Source organism: Chaetodon trifascialis, chromosome 7, assembly GCF_039877785.1.
Source record: "Chaetodon trifascialis isolate fChaTrf1 chromosome 7, fChaTrf1.hap1, whole genome shotgun sequence".
Lineage (NCBI taxonomy): Eukaryota > Metazoa > Chordata > Actinopteri > Chaetodontiformes > Chaetodontidae > Chaetodon > Chaetodon trifascialis.
The window spans coordinates 12,898,918-12,915,556 of NC_092062.1; the positions used below are offsets into that span (position 1 = coordinate 12,898,918).

General features: G+C 43.6%; 1 protein-coding gene across 5 annotated transcripts in view; it reads right to left on the minus strand.

Annotated features, from left to right (window-relative positions):
* Positions 1-3,262: 3,262 nt before the first annotated feature.
* triob (trio Rho guanine nucleotide exchange factor b) overlaps positions 3,263-16,639 on the minus strand; it is a 106,820-nt gene continuing 93,443 nt past the window's right edge. Inside the window, exons 38-61 of one of the 5 annotated variants that reach the window (XR_011602326.1) lie at positions 15,891-16,177; positions 15,617-15,787; positions 14,342-14,437; positions 13,831-13,979; positions 13,591-13,657; positions 13,381-13,484; positions 13,143-13,212; positions 12,900-12,989; positions 12,705-12,797; positions 12,570-12,620; positions 12,325-12,402; positions 11,883-12,074; positions 11,509-11,686; positions 11,067-11,360; positions 9,263-9,513; positions 9,006-9,135; positions 8,859-8,886; positions 8,406-8,568; positions 8,114-8,235; positions 7,532-7,610; positions 6,845-7,045; positions 6,617-6,755; positions 6,197-6,383; positions 3,263-6,072 (exon numbers count right to left, since the gene is read on the minus strand). Coding sequence is in view for 4 of the 5 variants with exons in the window: in XM_070965697.1 (XP_070821798.1) it covers positions 5,645-6,072; positions 6,197-6,383; positions 6,617-6,755; positions 6,845-7,045; positions 7,532-7,610; positions 8,114-8,235; positions 8,406-8,568; positions 8,859-8,886; positions 9,006-9,135; positions 9,263-9,513; positions 10,477-11,360; positions 11,509-11,686; positions 11,883-12,074; positions 12,325-12,402; positions 12,570-12,620; positions 12,705-12,797; positions 12,900-12,989; positions 13,143-13,212; positions 13,381-13,484; positions 13,591-13,657; positions 13,831-13,979; positions 14,342-14,437; positions 15,617-15,787; positions 15,891-16,177 (4,238 nt within the window). In the remaining variant the exon portion in view is untranslated. The other 4 variants (XM_070965699.1, XM_070965698.1, XM_070965697.1 and 1 more) reach the window with 4 other exon arrangements.

A 16,639-nucleotide genomic window follows, 5' to 3' on the forward strand; every position in this document is an offset into this window, starting at 1 on the left:
CAGCGGATGCAGCAGAGGACAACTTTGACAAGGGTCTGATTGATTTGCAGCACTTTTTGAAACAAAGTTGCAAAGTGCTTTATAGTAAAAGCAGAATAAAATAAATAAAATCCAAAAAATCCCAAAGCAAGATAAAATGTTTAAACAATCGCAATGAAAACTATCTGTTAAGAAAAGGCCACAAGGTAAAACTGACTTTCCAGAGAAGAGATTTAAAAGAGGACACTGCCTGAGATCTTCAGGAAATGGCATCTGGTGGCTTTGGCAAGTGTGATATCGCAGCTGTTTCTGGTTAAACAAAACCAGTGGTCTATCTCTGTAGGGCTCCTTTCCACAATGCTGTCAGACACTTAAAATAAAAAGAACAATCTGAGCCTGTCAGTGGCACGAAACAAACACTTCTAGTGGATGTACATCAACGGTGTGCAAATGGCCAGAGGGATAACATTGCAGTCCGTTTTTCCCTGTTAGCCACCTGAAAACAAAAACACTGAAAAATAGGGTCCACAGTCAGAGATAATATTTGACCAGAATTTCTTCCATTTGTCCAGGACATTGAAATTGTCCAGGACACGTGGACCAGCATCAATGAAAACTCTGTATGGAGTCTGTCTCAGCTTGATAGAAAAACGATAAAAACTATATGTGATTTAATGACTTTCATTCCTTTAGAAAATGAACTGTCAAATATCATTCCCATGAGGCAGACAGATCACAGGCTTAGCATTTCATATTCCCTGCAACTATAGCAAACTTCAAGCTGCATGGGACTGTTCATTATGTTCATTCTTATGTTGACTAAGATAAATGGTGTTCTTCTGCCCTGAAAATGCTAAATATCATCAAATAATACACTAAAGTGGTCAGGTTGGAAACCCACAGGTTTATGCATATTTCTCCTGAGACAGTGGTGGACAGAGGTGGTGAAAAATGAGCAATGAACCTTTAATGATCAAAATGTAACATGTGCAACAGATGAATATAGACAATCCCCTGAAGCAGGTGGCAGACAAACCTGAGGCAGACACAAAGGTAAGCAGGCAGGCAAACAGAAAAAACACTGAAACTGAGCATGTTGCTGAACCACCAATTCAACGAATACTGGCAGGAGAGCTGGTGCTTAAATACTCTGGTAGTCAGGTGAGTCTTGATTGGTGATTGAGATCAGGTGAGATGAACAGGTTAACGTAACGCTTAACATCGGAGTGCTGGCCTTTCAGGGCTTGAGTTCTAACAAGCAGTTGAGAAATGAGACATTGCAGAACAACGTTCCAGAAGACTGTACAGGTGTCTAAAATGTATTTCTGCATATGGAACACCGAAAGGATTAACATTATTTGAGTTACTTCTTGGTGCATAATGATGCAATTTCTGATAAGAATGAAAGCTTTGGTTAAGTTACCAAGAACTGCATGCTTTGCAATTTTGCAAATAGAAAGACAGTAGAAAGTAAGCTATATGACTTCATTTCAATAATTCTTCTTTCCGTTGTAAAAAACACTTCTGAAACTCCATTATGAAAGGAGTGGAGGGACTTACCCTGAACTGTTTAGTGTTAAGAGGTTGCATTATCTTATTTTTAAGCTTTTAAACAGACAAAGTGCTTCACTTGTACTGGAAGGTGATGTAAGGAGCTGTGCACGCCATTCCTGTGAACTCCTCAAAAACCAAGCAATGCAAACTGGTTTATGTTGTTTTCCTTCTACATGAAGGTGTGAGCTTCAAAGTAGCGTCAAAAACACAACATCAGTTCTGTAGTGCCATCTAGTGGTCCTGCAGAACATGGGTGCACTGTAGGCGTACATACATATATCTCAGAATAATCTGTGTGGAGGTGACATTCACATCATATTCAGTGAGATTTACTTTCTAGAAATGTTTCAGAGTGTACTGGGAAATCCTTTTTGACTAATGCAGTTAGGCTGAGAACCCTTGATATCTTGGTCTGTCACCATTTCGCTTCTTTTAAACTGTGAAAAGAAGAGTCAGACAGGGATTTCTGTGCATGAGTGAATACTGAATTAAGTGGGCGAAGGAGACAGAGGGACGGCCAGAAGTTACAGTAGATGAGCTGTCACGACAGGGGAAATATTGCCTGGAAACTAATAAATGCACATGGTCAAAGAAATCATATGACTGATTCACATATCATGCAACATTTGTCAGGAGGCCAAACCAAATTTGTATACAACAACATAAGGTGGAAAGAAACACCATTCCGGCGTGCAACACTTTTACACTTATCAGCTCTTGCATGAGATTTTGATCACAGGTTTGTGTGTAGAGATTGTACCAATATAACCTTTGTGGTTTCATGCAAACTATGTGCTGCTGCTGTTACTAAGAAAAACAAAAGCGATTTCACACCTGTTAAGAAGAGTCAAGTGTGTGTACAAACACAGTGTTCTGCAAAGATTCTAGCACTGCAGGTGGACAGTTGTAAACTGGAAAATCATCTGTTAGTTATGCATTAATCTAAACAACAAAGGCTCAATTTTGCCAATATTTGAATCTGCTGAAATTTCTGCGACTATATTTTCACAATAAAAGACTTTCTGCTCATATATTTTCTGTGGTTTCTTCCAACAACCGATGCTTTTATGGTAACCACTGTCTTTTATTTTATTAAAACACGTGAGCAGCTCATGTCAGAAGTGGATTTAGGAGGTGGGGAAAATTGCATGTTCTTTGCAGTGACACAACAGCGCACTGATTCATGCACAGCAGCAGCACCTGCAGAGGACAGATAAGATCGCTAACACCCCCTCTTTGAACCATTTTATCGGTTATCACAGGTACCATCTTCATCAGAGACAACATCCTCACTTAGTATTACTATAGACAGCTCTTTCTTGTTTTTATCTTATCATGCTGCCTCTCACTGTAGTGAACCGGATTTCCCCTGTTGATCTAAATATCACATCCACCATGGTCACCTTTATGCCAGAACACAAACCACATGTGAAGGTGACGCGTTGCTCTTCTCACAGATTCTAGTTTGAAACAAATATTCAGTTTAAAATCAGCCTTTATGTCACTGTATGTTTTTTTTTGTTTTAATTATTTTCATTCATTTTGATTTAACTGTTTTTGGGGTTTTCCCTGCCTTCTGCTCATTCCAAGAATACACCATCGCCTCGCCTTTCAACCCTCAGAAGTTATTGGAAATGATGAATGAATAACAAATGGTTCAAGAAACGCTACATTTTCATATGCGGGTGTATGTGAGTATGCTGTATGTGCATGCAAAGTGACGCCAGTTGTTCCATGTACGTTTAATGGCAAAATAACAAAGGACAAAATAAAATATTTACAACACTTACTAACATGTAAACACAATTTTCTGTACAAAGAAATATACATGCAAAAGTAAAAATAAGTCATAATAAGACATTCAAAATGACATTGCTGCAGTCTATGTGTATTTAAAATATGACAGTTATGAGGTTTACATCCTGGGTGTGGGCAAACTGCCCAACCCTCTCTGTACATCTTTACATCATGTATAGGCTGGGTCTCCCAAAGGCATTTTATTACTTCGATCATATTCTTCCATGAATAGGCTTTAACAGAACTGAATAAACTGATGAACAGCATGATTTTGGGAAACCCAGATCCACAACAATAAATAAAAATGACACAAAATGAGAGACTTAGACTGTACAGACCAACAGGAGTCATTAAACTCAACATGTCACTGACTTTTTAACATTAAATCGGACTATCTGACAATAACTCTTACAACCTTCAAATAAAATAAGAAGCAATGCACATTTTTAATTTCGCCCACCTCTAGGTCGACTCACTCAACAAGCGCTTTAAAAAGAAAAAAAAAAATTCAACAACTTCTTCACCTAAAGACATCAGTTCACTCAAATAAAAAAAGGGGAGGAGATCTCTTTCATGGCAGATATCTGTTCATGCTCAGTGATACTGATCAAAGGGTTATATTTGAAGCGTCGGTGGTAGATTTGGGTGTCTCCTAAGAGGCAGATTTAAAGTCCATGGTGAATGGGCCGCAATGAGACATTTTCCCAGTCTGACTGCTTGGTAAAAATGTCAGCCAATTCTGTCTTATGATGTCAAACTGTGATGCAAAAAAATTCTACTGACATACACCAGCATCTACCTACAGAAGCCAAACGAAATCACACAGCAAACCACTTTGTGCACAGCTTGAAAAAAGACAAGTGAAATATTCGGGTTTTTTTCCGCAATAAACCACCAAATAATTTCTCTTTACAATAAGAATAAATAAAGCCAGACTGAACCTCTGTAAACACTCATACGTCTGGGTTCAGTGTGGTCTGTTATAACTTAACATGAGAAAAAAAAAAAAACACTTTATAGCAGGAAAAGAAAGCATAGTCAACTTTGGTATTGTTACAGAAAATAAAAAACAATGACAAAATAAAAGCATAAGTGCCTATATTTTATAGATACATATTTTTATACATTATTTCTGAAAACCCTCCTCGTGTCTGGGGGTTTTGCAGATATTAATACTGAACTTAATACATAAGAGTTAACACAATACAGACATCTATCGCAGTACCAGGTACGTACATGCCTTTTTAGGAATACGCCTACAACACAAGTCTTCATAAATAGTTGCATAAATGTTAAAGCTGCAACATTGCACATGGGAATTGATGCAAAATACGAGTGCAGTTCTAGTAGCGGTTTGTTCATACTGAAATACAGCTGCTGACGGTCCGCGGGGAGTGGCTGCATGGGGCTCACTAATACTTGGCAAAATTAAATAGTAGCTTTTGTTCATCTGAGACAAATTCTTCAAACTGAGAATGAAAGGCAGGAATATGTTATTTACAAATAAGGCGGATGCAGGTAGAAATCTGAGAAGCTTCGCCGAACAGCTTTAATGTTTGTTAATTTAGTTTCTCTTAGTGTCACAAACTGAAATGATTTTACCTTTCAAACTGAACGGGGGCATAAAGATAAGCAAACTATTGCACTGAATTTAACTAGGTGTTTCTGGAAAACATGGTTTTGGTCTTCATCTTGTTCTCGAATGAGTGCACCCTGCTGATGGGCTCACACATCTCAGTCCTCTTGTTTTCTTTCTACTCGCTAACTCACCTTTGTTTTCCAAAAAGTATGAATAAAGACAGTTCTCTGTTTCCTCACTGTACATGGTTTCATTTACAAAAAGTAATCTCTCTTTACAAAAAAACATTTTTCTTGTGTTCAACCAAAAGCAGCCTGAATTACTTTTAATATACAGTATTCTGTTTTCTCTGTTTAACACTGTCCGAAGCGCAAGGCTTGCTCGCGCTGGCTTGTTGAGAAAGCTTGGTTTTCTCCCTGCTAAGTCAAGGTTTGGAATCTCATACAGATTCCAACAGTTCATTTGTTGTGCAGGCATAATGACAATATGCCATGGTTAAGGGGGGGGGGGGGATGGTTTATCAGCAGAGGTCGGTCAGTCAGCAGCAGCAGGACTTTTGTGGCTTAGTGAGGGAAAAAGTGATCATTGTGGAAACGTTGCTGGTGGTCCTCTCAGTAGAGTTTTAACACAGCTCAACTGAAACAAGTTGACTTGTTACTCATCCTCCACGGTTTGCCAGACAGGCAGGAACTACAGTACATGTTGGTGCGTCACATCTACCCAGTGGCCTGTCGGTTAGATGTGGTTGAGCAGGCGGCTGTGAAGGAAGGCCTTGATGGTGCCAATAGGCCGAACATCGTTCTGGTGTTTCCGTCTCTCGATGAAGGAAATAAGTCTGGAGGTGTCCAAATGTGAGGCGTGACGGTTCTGAGATGGCAGCGCGGCTGGATGCTGGGTGTGATTTAAGGTGGCATGTCCAGCGTCTCGGTTTATGGCGCCTCGAGGCTGGAGCCAGGGCTCCTGCAGGCAGAATGCTGCAGAGGGTCGTCGCTCCGGCTCGCCCTGGAGCAGCAGGCAGACAAAGTCCCTGGCAGCTGGGCTCACACCCTGGAAGTAATCCTCCGGGAAGCTGAAGTCCAGGCGACAGATGTTCAGACACGTCTCCTCCAAACTCTCATCCAGGAAGGGAGAGGCGCCGCTAAGTATCACGTAGGTCACCACCCCTGTAGATGAATCAATGAATAAGTCAGTCAATTAGTTAGCAACAAGAAATAATGAGATGTGTGCATCAATTCACAATATATCATATAACTATCGCTTAATACATTTCTCATGATGGTTACACACCTAAGCTCCAGAGGTCAGACATCAGCGAGGCAGGCTGACCCAGGACCAGCTCAGGGGCAGAGAACTCTGGGCTCCCGAGGAGAGGATGGATGTAGGAGGAAGGAGGGTTCAGCTGAACAGCGTCACCAAAGTCCGTCAGCTTGATCACAGGCTGGGAGGACGCGTGTTCCACCATGATGTTCTCAGGCTGCGGGAGCACGACAAAGGAACTTTAGACCCAGAGGAACATCTTACATCCAAGCGGAGATTTAGCTTGTATTGTTTTAGGTGGTTTGCTGACTCTTCTGATACTTAAACTGTACTAGATTTTACTTAGTTTGAAAATATGCGACAAAAATGCCAAATAATTTCCTGTTGATTGACTAATCTATCAGTCTACTAACTCTTCAGCTCGACTCTGATGTAAGAATATGTATTTACTTTGAGATCAAGGTGTGCTATCCTCCAGCTGTGCAGGTAGTGGAGACCTTCAAGAATATCTCTGAGGTACAGAGCCACCTTCTCCTCTGTCAGGTTGCCCCAGCTCACTATATAGTCCAGGAAACGTCCCTGGTCTGCCCTGAAAACAGTAACACATAATGCATCCGTAAACAGCAACTTCTCACAGGGAGTCACAACAGCTACATGGAATTACATTACCCTACTTACATCTCTAGGACAATTACGTAGCTGTTGGCCGTCTCGTACGTGTCCAGCAGTTTGACCAGGTTGGGATGGTCCAGAGTCTGGAGGAGTCTTATCTCCTGCAGCACCTGTTCTCGACGCAGCAGCTTCTTGTTAACGTGTTTTGCCGCAACCGTCCGTTTACTCCCTCTCTGGTCACACCGCTTCGTCGCAGAGAACCGGCCCCTGGGGAGCAGAAAGGAGGATAAGAAGAACACATGAATGCCTATTTAACACTGTGTGGCACGCTGAGGTTTTCAGACATTTTATTTATGTTGCTTTTAGCTGACTCTGGCTCTCATGTACCCTTTCAAATCCTTTCAGAGATGCTTTACTTGGTTCATATTCACGTTTCCTGCATCTGTAGTGTATTTGCCTGGACAGGATTTAACAGGAGAAGCCAGGTGTGGATGATTGATGCACTTCAATTTGTCAGATCTACAGTCTATCAGTCTACAAATTACATTAGAAAGCAGTTACTGCAGACACTTAGGAGGAAATTTCAATTCCTCCTTATCTAAATACCCTCACCGCAACTAACTACCACTATTACTGCCGCTAATAGTAATATGGGTAACACTGAGAATCCATTAGCTTTGATGTGGTCAAGGAACATCGCATGGCAGTCAAACAATGACAGTTAAACCGTCTGGCTTTTATCAGCTCACTTACCTCCCGAGTTCAGTGATCTCTGTGTAGTGGGACTCAAAGCTGCTTTTCCAGAGGACTTCACTGCCATCATCAGGGCTTCCTGAAAACACATAATGTGACATGTACATTTTATAATTTTGTTTGTGCTAACACATTATATGAAGTTACACATATTCACCATTAACTAGTTATTTACTAGCATCCACATAAGTGCACATTAGCATATTGGCTCTTTATTAGTCATTAAAGCACTTATTAATGCACTTCCCTTCCCCTAATAACCTCCTGATTACTGCTTATTGTAAGAGAGGACGTCATTGTACATGAATCTTAATAACCCTGATTCTCAGAATAAGTGCTTTATAATGACTAATAAAGAGCCAATAAGCCACTAAAATGTATGCTAATTAGCAACTTGTTAGTGTTACATGGCTGGTTTATCTGAAAGAAATGAAAGTTCAGTTAATGTGCAGTTTTACCTGTTCTAAAGCCCTAACCAACAACAGTGTTAGTATCATAATGAACCCAATAATTAAGCTTTACAGAACAAATCCAGGTAGCTTACTGGCAAACTAGTATTTAAAGGGTTAAAGGGACTCTTACCTAAGACTCTGAGGCTGGCGGAGGAGGTGACAGAGCCTGCTACATTCGTGGCGACACAAGTGTAAACACCACCGTCCTCTACAGACACTCCCAGGATACGAAGAGTTGCTTCCTCGGTCTCACTGTAAAAAGAGAGGATGGACAGATTAGCCGTCATCTAACCTGACATTCTGCCCAGTAGCATTTTAGATTTACCATCACAGAGACTACTACTTCAGCTCTCTGCTAAACCTTGCTGTGTCTTTAAATGTGAAAAACATTAATTAAGTAATGAATTAATTCATGCTGTCACCTGTAAGTGATGCTGTAGTGTCCGTTGTTGCTGAGAGTGGTGTTGTCGGGTCCTCGCCAGGTGACGGTGGCCCGGGGCCGACCACACACTTTACACCTCAGAGTAACACTGTTGCCACTCTCGCATGCTATATCGCTGACGGGGATGAGGAACTCTGGAGGAGCTGGAGAGGAAGGGACAGAGATGATGAGAGAAGGTGATGCTGTACCTTCAGTCCCAAAGCAGCTTGAAACATATTTCTATAGGAGTTAGAAAGAAGTTTCAAAGTCACAGCACATGACAGGAAGGGATAGATGTGGGACTTCAGAAATACCACTCACTCACTCACACACACACACACACACACACACACACACACACACACACACACACACACACACACACACACACACACACACACACACACACACACACACACACACACACCCTTGGTCAAAAACAGTGTATACATACCATCATGAATGAAGTTTGGATTCAGAAGCTGTAAAGAAAATGTAAGGACAAAAAAAAAATCAATTTGCTGCCCAAATCAAAACGTAAAGTGAGGACAGAGCAAATAAAATTTTATTTTATTTTTTAAGTTATCTTAACACTCTCTACCTTGACAGAGACCTTGTTGGCCAGGCCATCCTGAGATTTGCGGTAGCCGTTCTCCATCTTCCTGCCCTCCTTGTCTCTTTTCTCAGACTTTCTGCGGATACGGAGTGCTGTGTGCCATGATAATGATTTTCTAAACCACGCCGGAACACAAAGGAGAAAATCTAAGTTTCTTTCTGCCTTGGCAAAATCACATGGATTCTGGCATTTGCACATGCTTGTTCTCGTCGCAGAAACAGGAGGAATTCTCTTATTCTTACTTGATGGTTCCTTCAGGGAGTTCGGGTGTGATGGAGGATGACGTATGTCCTAATACATAGCCAGGGATCCAGCCCTCAGCGGCAGGGCAGTGCTCATTGGCCGCCCGGTACACCAGGAACATGTTTTGCTGGTTGCTGGCTAGCATTTGGACCACCTCACCCTGCACTACACTGATCTCATCCTCCTTCACCGCCACATAGTCCTGGGTCACTAACATGGTGGACACACTGCTGCTACTACTGCTTTCACTCTGTTGGAGAAAAAGATTGCAAGACTTTAGAGTTAAACACAAGACAGACCGCAAGGATGCACAAACCAACACGTTAAAATACACATATGCACATACAAGTGTACCAGCAGCCTCACACCAATCAAATGCACGATTTGATTGACAGTAACACACACAGATGACCTCGCTAATACGCTTGATGCATGCAGCAAAGGAAGCATTGCACTTTTTTATCTTGCAGAGGAATGGTTAAAACAATCATGTCAACTGTGGTGAGTGACAAGTCACTACACGAAACAGAAGTTATGTTCTTAGAAGTTGTGAAGCAGACGTTATGATCCTCAGGTCAGAGATGCTGAAAAAAGGAACTTTGTGTGAAGTTGAAGTGAAAAATCGTTTCTGAGAAGACAACACTATCAGCTTGAAGAGAGACAGAGCAGGTTGAAGTGAAGCAAACAGCAGCTGGTGTAGTCGCACCATCGTAACGTTCAGGCTAAGCAGCTTACAGGCTACAGGGGAAAAGGAGGTACTATGTGGAAGAGCTCCTCATCCGTGACAAAGGTTTGACCTGAAATGACTGATTATCGCAAAAGAACATTCCCATGGAAGTATGAAAAAGATCAAAGAGAAATGGTGCGTTTAAAATCATTTGTGAGCTGTTAGTGTCTCTCTGCTGCAGTTGAGAAGCAAACACATACTGAGGCTCAGAGATAGTGTCTAAGAAAGCAGATAAAACAGTTGCTCTATGAGTCAGATCCACACTGTTAGTACATTCTGGGAGAGTTCTCTCTCACACACACTGTCGGTGAAGTTAGTGCACTCAGATAGCCGTTAATCTCCAGTGTAGTAGTCGTTGCATGTACAAGCCATTCTCAGAGCCAGCGGCAGGGTGACTGACTGACTGACAGCCAGTGAGGGCAGGGTTAGTGACAAGTGAGTAGCCTGAGGCCTCACTGAAGCCTGGACCTTGACTTGGCATCTTACCCCGTTGCTCTGGGTGGAGTGTATGGACTGCTCGCTGGTGGAGGAGCAGGTGCTCATGCGGTCTATGTCCTTACTGTGGGTGGAGTGGCGGTGATGATGAGAGGACGTCCCGTGGCTTCCTCTGCCCAACGAGTCCCCTCCGCCACCACTGTCACTGGGGTAGGAGAAGGAACCAGGCCGGCTGGCGGGAGAGGGAGGCATAGCAGGGACCATAGCCCAGAAATTGTTGCCTTTATGAGCTGGGCTGGAGGGGACAAAGGATTCCTTTCCTCCTCCAGGGGACTGAGGTGAAATCAGAGGAGTAACTGTCCCAACTCGTGGACTTTTTAGGGGCAAATTCAGAGGAGCCACGGCCATCTGAGGTATAGCAGCTGTTGGATGTCTCTGGGTTTCTTCATAGCCCCCCAGACCCGGTCTGACGCTGGCCTCAATGCTGTCTGATGGCCTGTTACTGTTATTGCTGTTACTCCCATGAGGACTATCCAACCTCCTCAACTTAGGGACCTCTGAGGCTAACAGCTCTCCATTTGCGGTGCTGTCTGAGTAGGGGTTAGACGGGAGGGACTGAGAGTGGCAGGGTGACCACATACCTGCTGATCTGTCGGGCCCCTCGGGGCCCGGGGGATGGTGGTGGTGGACAGGCTGGGGGAGGCGTGAGGATGGCTGGGGGATGCGGGAAGGTCGGGAGCGAGGGCCGCACAGAGAGGAGGAGCTGCTCCCTGATCCTCCAGAGCCACCGCCGCCGCCTCCCCCGCCCATGCCGGAGGTGCTGTTGGAGCTGCTGCCTCCTGGCAAGCCTGCACTACTGCTGCTACTGCTGGGTGGACCGCCCGGCCCGCCACCACCCACGTGGTTCCTCTGGTACTCTATGGGGGACGTCAGAGCTGTGGGAGAAGAAGGAGGACAAAATTTCACTCAAGTCATAAATGACATTAGAAATCTTAATAAAACTAGAGATTTTAGTTCCAAAGGTTGGAAGGACTTAACTGCAACATCATTTGCATGGTGAGACCTTGCAATTAATTTTCTTACCATTGAGGAAATTGCGCTGGTTCTCCAGTATCTGGCTGACCTGGTGGACCCAGACTTGACTGACTCCAGGACTTGTTGAGTGGAGGGTGTACCTCTCCAGGTTGCCACTAGATGATCTGGAGGTTAGGGTGAATTTGCAGGGGTCATCTGCATTTTCTTCTAAACCCAACCAGCTCACCTGAAGTGACAGGAAAGGAAGAAGAGAGGCGAAAAAGGCAAGAGGACATTTGTAAAATGAGTTTGATATCAGCTTCTTGATTAAGAAACTACATCACAATTTTCAGTACATGAACATAATAGATTTGTATCAATAGTGGGAGGCTTACATTTGGCTCTGACAGTAGTTTTCTGTGAATTTATTGAGCTGCACTAACCTTGATGCTGTTCTTAAAGAGGTAGCCAGGAGTAGAGAAGCCTTTCTTTTTGTCCAGGGGCTCACTGAAGATGACGATCTGCTCAAACAAGAACACCCTCCTCTCCTTCATCCTGGACAGAAGTCCTCCATCCTGGTCTGACACCATGAAGGTGTCTTGGAGGAGCAATCTGCCCTGTGCCACTATTTTACCCTGAAGAAAGAGTGAGAGCAGTTTGCCTTCCAGTTTTTAGAACGTAAGTTTGAAACAAACATACCAAACAAACTCCCTTAACGCACCATCAAAAATGAGTGGACACTGACACCTAGTGGCAGATGGCTGAAATTAGATTTCCCCAGGGTATAAACTATTTACTTTGTTATCTTATTTAATTCAGCCTGGCTGTCTAAGCACACACATGCAGACAGACACAAACATTTGGGAGGATAAAGAGCAGTCTTACCTCGAAACCTTGAAGGCGCCCAACATTCATCATGTCATTGCAGCGCTTGGGGACCACACACATCACCTCCACAGCTTTCTATCGTACAACACGAGAGTAAAACAGACTTTAAGACACAAATTGCTTGCATGAGAGTCAAGTAAATTGAGTGTGTGTCATGTGAGGCTCAGGCAGACACACAGTGGCAAACACAATAGATTATTGTTCATCATCACTGTAGGAAGGTTTGCGCTGAAACACATTACCTCCAGCTCGGTCGTATCTGCTCCAGCCTTCTTAGAAATTTTGAAAAGATCCTGTGAAAGATTTAAAATGTATAATATATGTATCATATGAGGAGTATCTTATTTGAGCTCAAATGTAGATGATAATGGATTTACCTTCAGTAGTAGCTGGTACTTCATTATACGTTGGACTGGTTTAATCAGCAGGTCAGTGATCTGCAATCTGTGGCCCAATCGCTGCTTTAGATCCTGATGAAAGGCAAAAATATAATATAATTTCTGGGAAATACTAACTTGCACAACACAAAACAGAGAACATCCTGTAGAAGTAAAATGGTTGATTAATCTTACTTCAAAGTAAGTGTCAATGTACTCTGACACAATGTGCTCAGATTTAGGTTTGTTCTGGCAGTACACGATGTACATGTGTAGCCTCCGCTCCTGTAATTGGAAGCAAACCAGAAGACAAAGGTAGCTTTTAGAAGTGAGAAAAACATGACAGCTCAGAAAATATCATTTCCTTACTCAATAAAATGTATTTCATAATTCAACTTTCAAAGAAAAATGCAAAACAAAGGTGAATAGGTGTCTCACCTGCTTGACGAATAAAGGAGCCAGCCTGTCAGGATCCTCCAAACACTTCTCAAGCTCCCCCAGGAAAAAACTGCAGACCAATCAAGAGAGAAGCACATGATTTAACCTGCCATGGAATGCCTTACTGATTGTTTTTATTTTATGTTGTCTGTCTTCATGCTGGGGCAGATAATACAACATTTTTTTATTTGCAAAGGAATTTATGGAGCATTTTAGCAGAAGAAAACAGCCAGCATACTCTTTGTGCCAGTCATAGATCTGATGGATATTTCCAAAGACGATCTTGTCCTTTCCTCTCATGTCATCTGGAACTCCTTCCTCTTTCATTCTGCTCATGTAGCCCTGAGGGGAGGAAAGCCAACACATTCGTAAAACATGCAGCAAACAGTGATCAAAAAACAATCTTATATAAAGATATTTTAATATCTCTCTATTCTTATTTCTTTACCTCCACCACTGATCCCAGATCTCTGACGTAGTCCCTCTCAGTCTCCACCAGCTCCAGAAGCACATAACTGAGAGACACAAAACAGAAATAGTCACCGTGTAATACAAATGCACTCAGCTGTGGATGAGCATCAGAAATGTTCCATATAAGCACACAAATGAAGACGGACGTGATTAACTGATTGACCCCAAGCACTTTTTGTTTATCAAAACACTAACAACACACGGGCTTATAACTCACTGTCTTCTCTTGAGGAAGCCAGACTTGCGCTCATCCACCTCATCGATGGGTGAAGAGGAGGAGAGGAGGGAGTTGTCGGAGGGGTTGAGGGAGGGAGAGCTGCTGTCGCCCTGCTCTACTGAGAGGGAACTGGGACGATCCTCCAGTGACTGAGAGAGGAGGACGACAGAGGAATGGAGAGGTGAAGATCGAAATACAGCTGTATGACTGCAGAGGAAACTGCAGTATCTTTACTTCAGTATGCATCTGTTCTGTTGTGTATGCAGGCGTGTGTGTGTATGTGTGTTAGGGATATTGGAGAGTGCGGTGCCCATTTGTTCGAACAGTGGACAGCTGGCATAGTGAGTCACAGTCCTGACAGATGACTAGCAGGCCATGATGCCATTCTCTGTCAACAACACCACAAAAAAGTGTGTGCATGCTCGTACACCAAACTATCAGAATTTGTTCTGTGCACAAATGTGCCACACTGGCGTGTACTTGTGAGATTTGTTTATGATTTCTATCTCACCATCTTGCTCTTCACCAGCTCTTCGATGGCACTGACCAGTTCAGCTGCGCTGGGTGTCTCTGAACTGTTGGGACGAGCGGACAGACGAGATGCCGACTGAAAAAGAGAAAAAGAATGGAGGGAAGGAAGAAAGAAAGTTACGGTTAAGGTGCAAAAGTGAAAAAACAGCAGTGCTGCAGGCGTACAGGAGTCATACATTCTCAATGGCTGCTACTGTGTATGTGGTCAGGCTCACCATTGTTGAGTTTGGACCCCGATAGTCCACATGTCCAAATATGGACTTGGTGGGTGTGATCTCCCTAATAAAAGGGTTAATTGGGGGCCAAGTTGGAGCCAATCACAGGCTGGTCTCAGGGAAACAGAGGTTATGAGGTGGGTTTAGGTCAAGGGCAAGCTCTGGGATTGGACTGCTCTTCAAACACGAGCACCATGATTGGTCAGACAACTTCTAAACAGCAAACGGTGTTGCTTAATACTCCATCGAAGAGAAAGTTTGCCTCTGCAACAGAGCCCAGTCTGAGGCATAGTGGCAGGCAACGTTTTAAAAAGATCCCCTGTTCAAAACCAGACTTAATGGGAATTCACCATTTAGTCCCACAAGCACCTCGCCACTGCAGCAACACGTGAATGGAGTATTCACTTCAGCAACAGTAGAGCAATCACACTCCAAAGGGAATGACATTTAGTTGATGAAAGAGAGAGAACAAAAAGGCAAGAAAAAAGTTAAACAATGAAGGATCCAAAGTGGAGACGATGAAGTGGTTTTACATGGAGAGATAGGGAAACTGGGAGAGAAGAGAAGCAGAACAGAAATCAACGTAATGCTGAAGGAGGGAACATGCAGCAACAAAAAAATAAGAGGAAAAAAAAAAAGAAAAGTTATTAGTGGCAAAGTAAAAGTTTAGCTGTGTTACTGTTAGATCTGAGCGGATATAAAATGATATTTCTACACCTCTACAAAGCAAAGACAGACCTCTGGCTGCTTAAATGAAGATTAATGTGGATAAAATCAAATCTATTTTGAAAAGAACAAAACAGATTTTTTTTGTTTCGATTCGTGTGCCACCATATTGCTGATGAAGCAAAAGCGTGTCTGGCCATTTCAAACAAAGCACAAAAACACATCAATCTGTTTCGCTGTGGTTACGCTCACATGCAAAACACAACCCTTTTTTGTCTTGGGTGGTGTTGTGCATTGTGTTTTCTCCACGCCATTGTCTGTGACCGTGTAAGTTACACATGTGTCTACATGTATTTAGATGCTGTATGACCCACCTTGTCGTCTTGGGAGTCAGGCTGCAGCAGGCTGTGTTGCTGGATGGCCATAGGGGGAGGTAGAGGGACAGCGTCAGCCCCCTCCTCTCCTTCCTCCTCGCCACAGCTCTGCATGCCAGATGAGGACGACTTGGACAGGGTACCGCTGCTCAGCCCCTCGTTACGCATACGCTGGAGAAGGAGAGAAGGAGACTGATGATTGTCAGCTGATAGATGGGAACCAAAACTGTGTCTCTGAATGCTGTGACAGAGTCAGCGAGCCACTGCCTCTTACTTCCTCCAGTGTCTCGTCCTGCGGCGTGGCGGCGCTGTCGTCAGAGTCCTTCTGTGAGCCGTGCATCGTGTCCATGTTCTTCCTTGTGCCGTCGCGGTTCTTCTTGTGCTTGTGGGCGAGCTTCTTCACGTGGCCATCCGCTTTGCCGGAGCTGAGCCGCCGTACGGGGCTGGTCAGCCACTTCCTTAACGTGTTGCCGGGACGTTTGGGGCCTGGTGAGCTGTGAGGACCCAGGGTTTGGCTGGAGCCTGGCTGCAGGGCATCATTACTGGATACAGACAAGGTGTCTAAGGGTAAGAAAAGAAAGAGATGGTTGGTATAGTGTAAGACATAAACCATGACCATCAATCACTTAAAAGTCTGAAGTATCTTAAATATCACAAAGCATAAGCAACACTACAGTCACCATGTATGCATATGTGAGTTTGCCCATAGTAAGACAACGCTTGGGAAAGAGCCGTTATATGATTAAATCTGTGTCTGCGTTTGCACAGTGCTTGTATGTGTTATATGCAGTAGGCAGGCTGGCCTCCTCCTCACAGTGATGGCAGCTCCTTGGGGAATCTGTAGGAGGATAGCTCTTCTTCCACTTGCTCTGGAGCAATGGAAAAATAATACAGGATAAAGGGATGCTCCAGGCTTTGTCTGAACACTTCAAACATACATCCACCTGTCTGCTCGCTCCCTCCTGTTCTCCTTCCTGTCCTTAACCTGACCCCTTTCTCCTGCATTGCCCTGACATTTCCTCA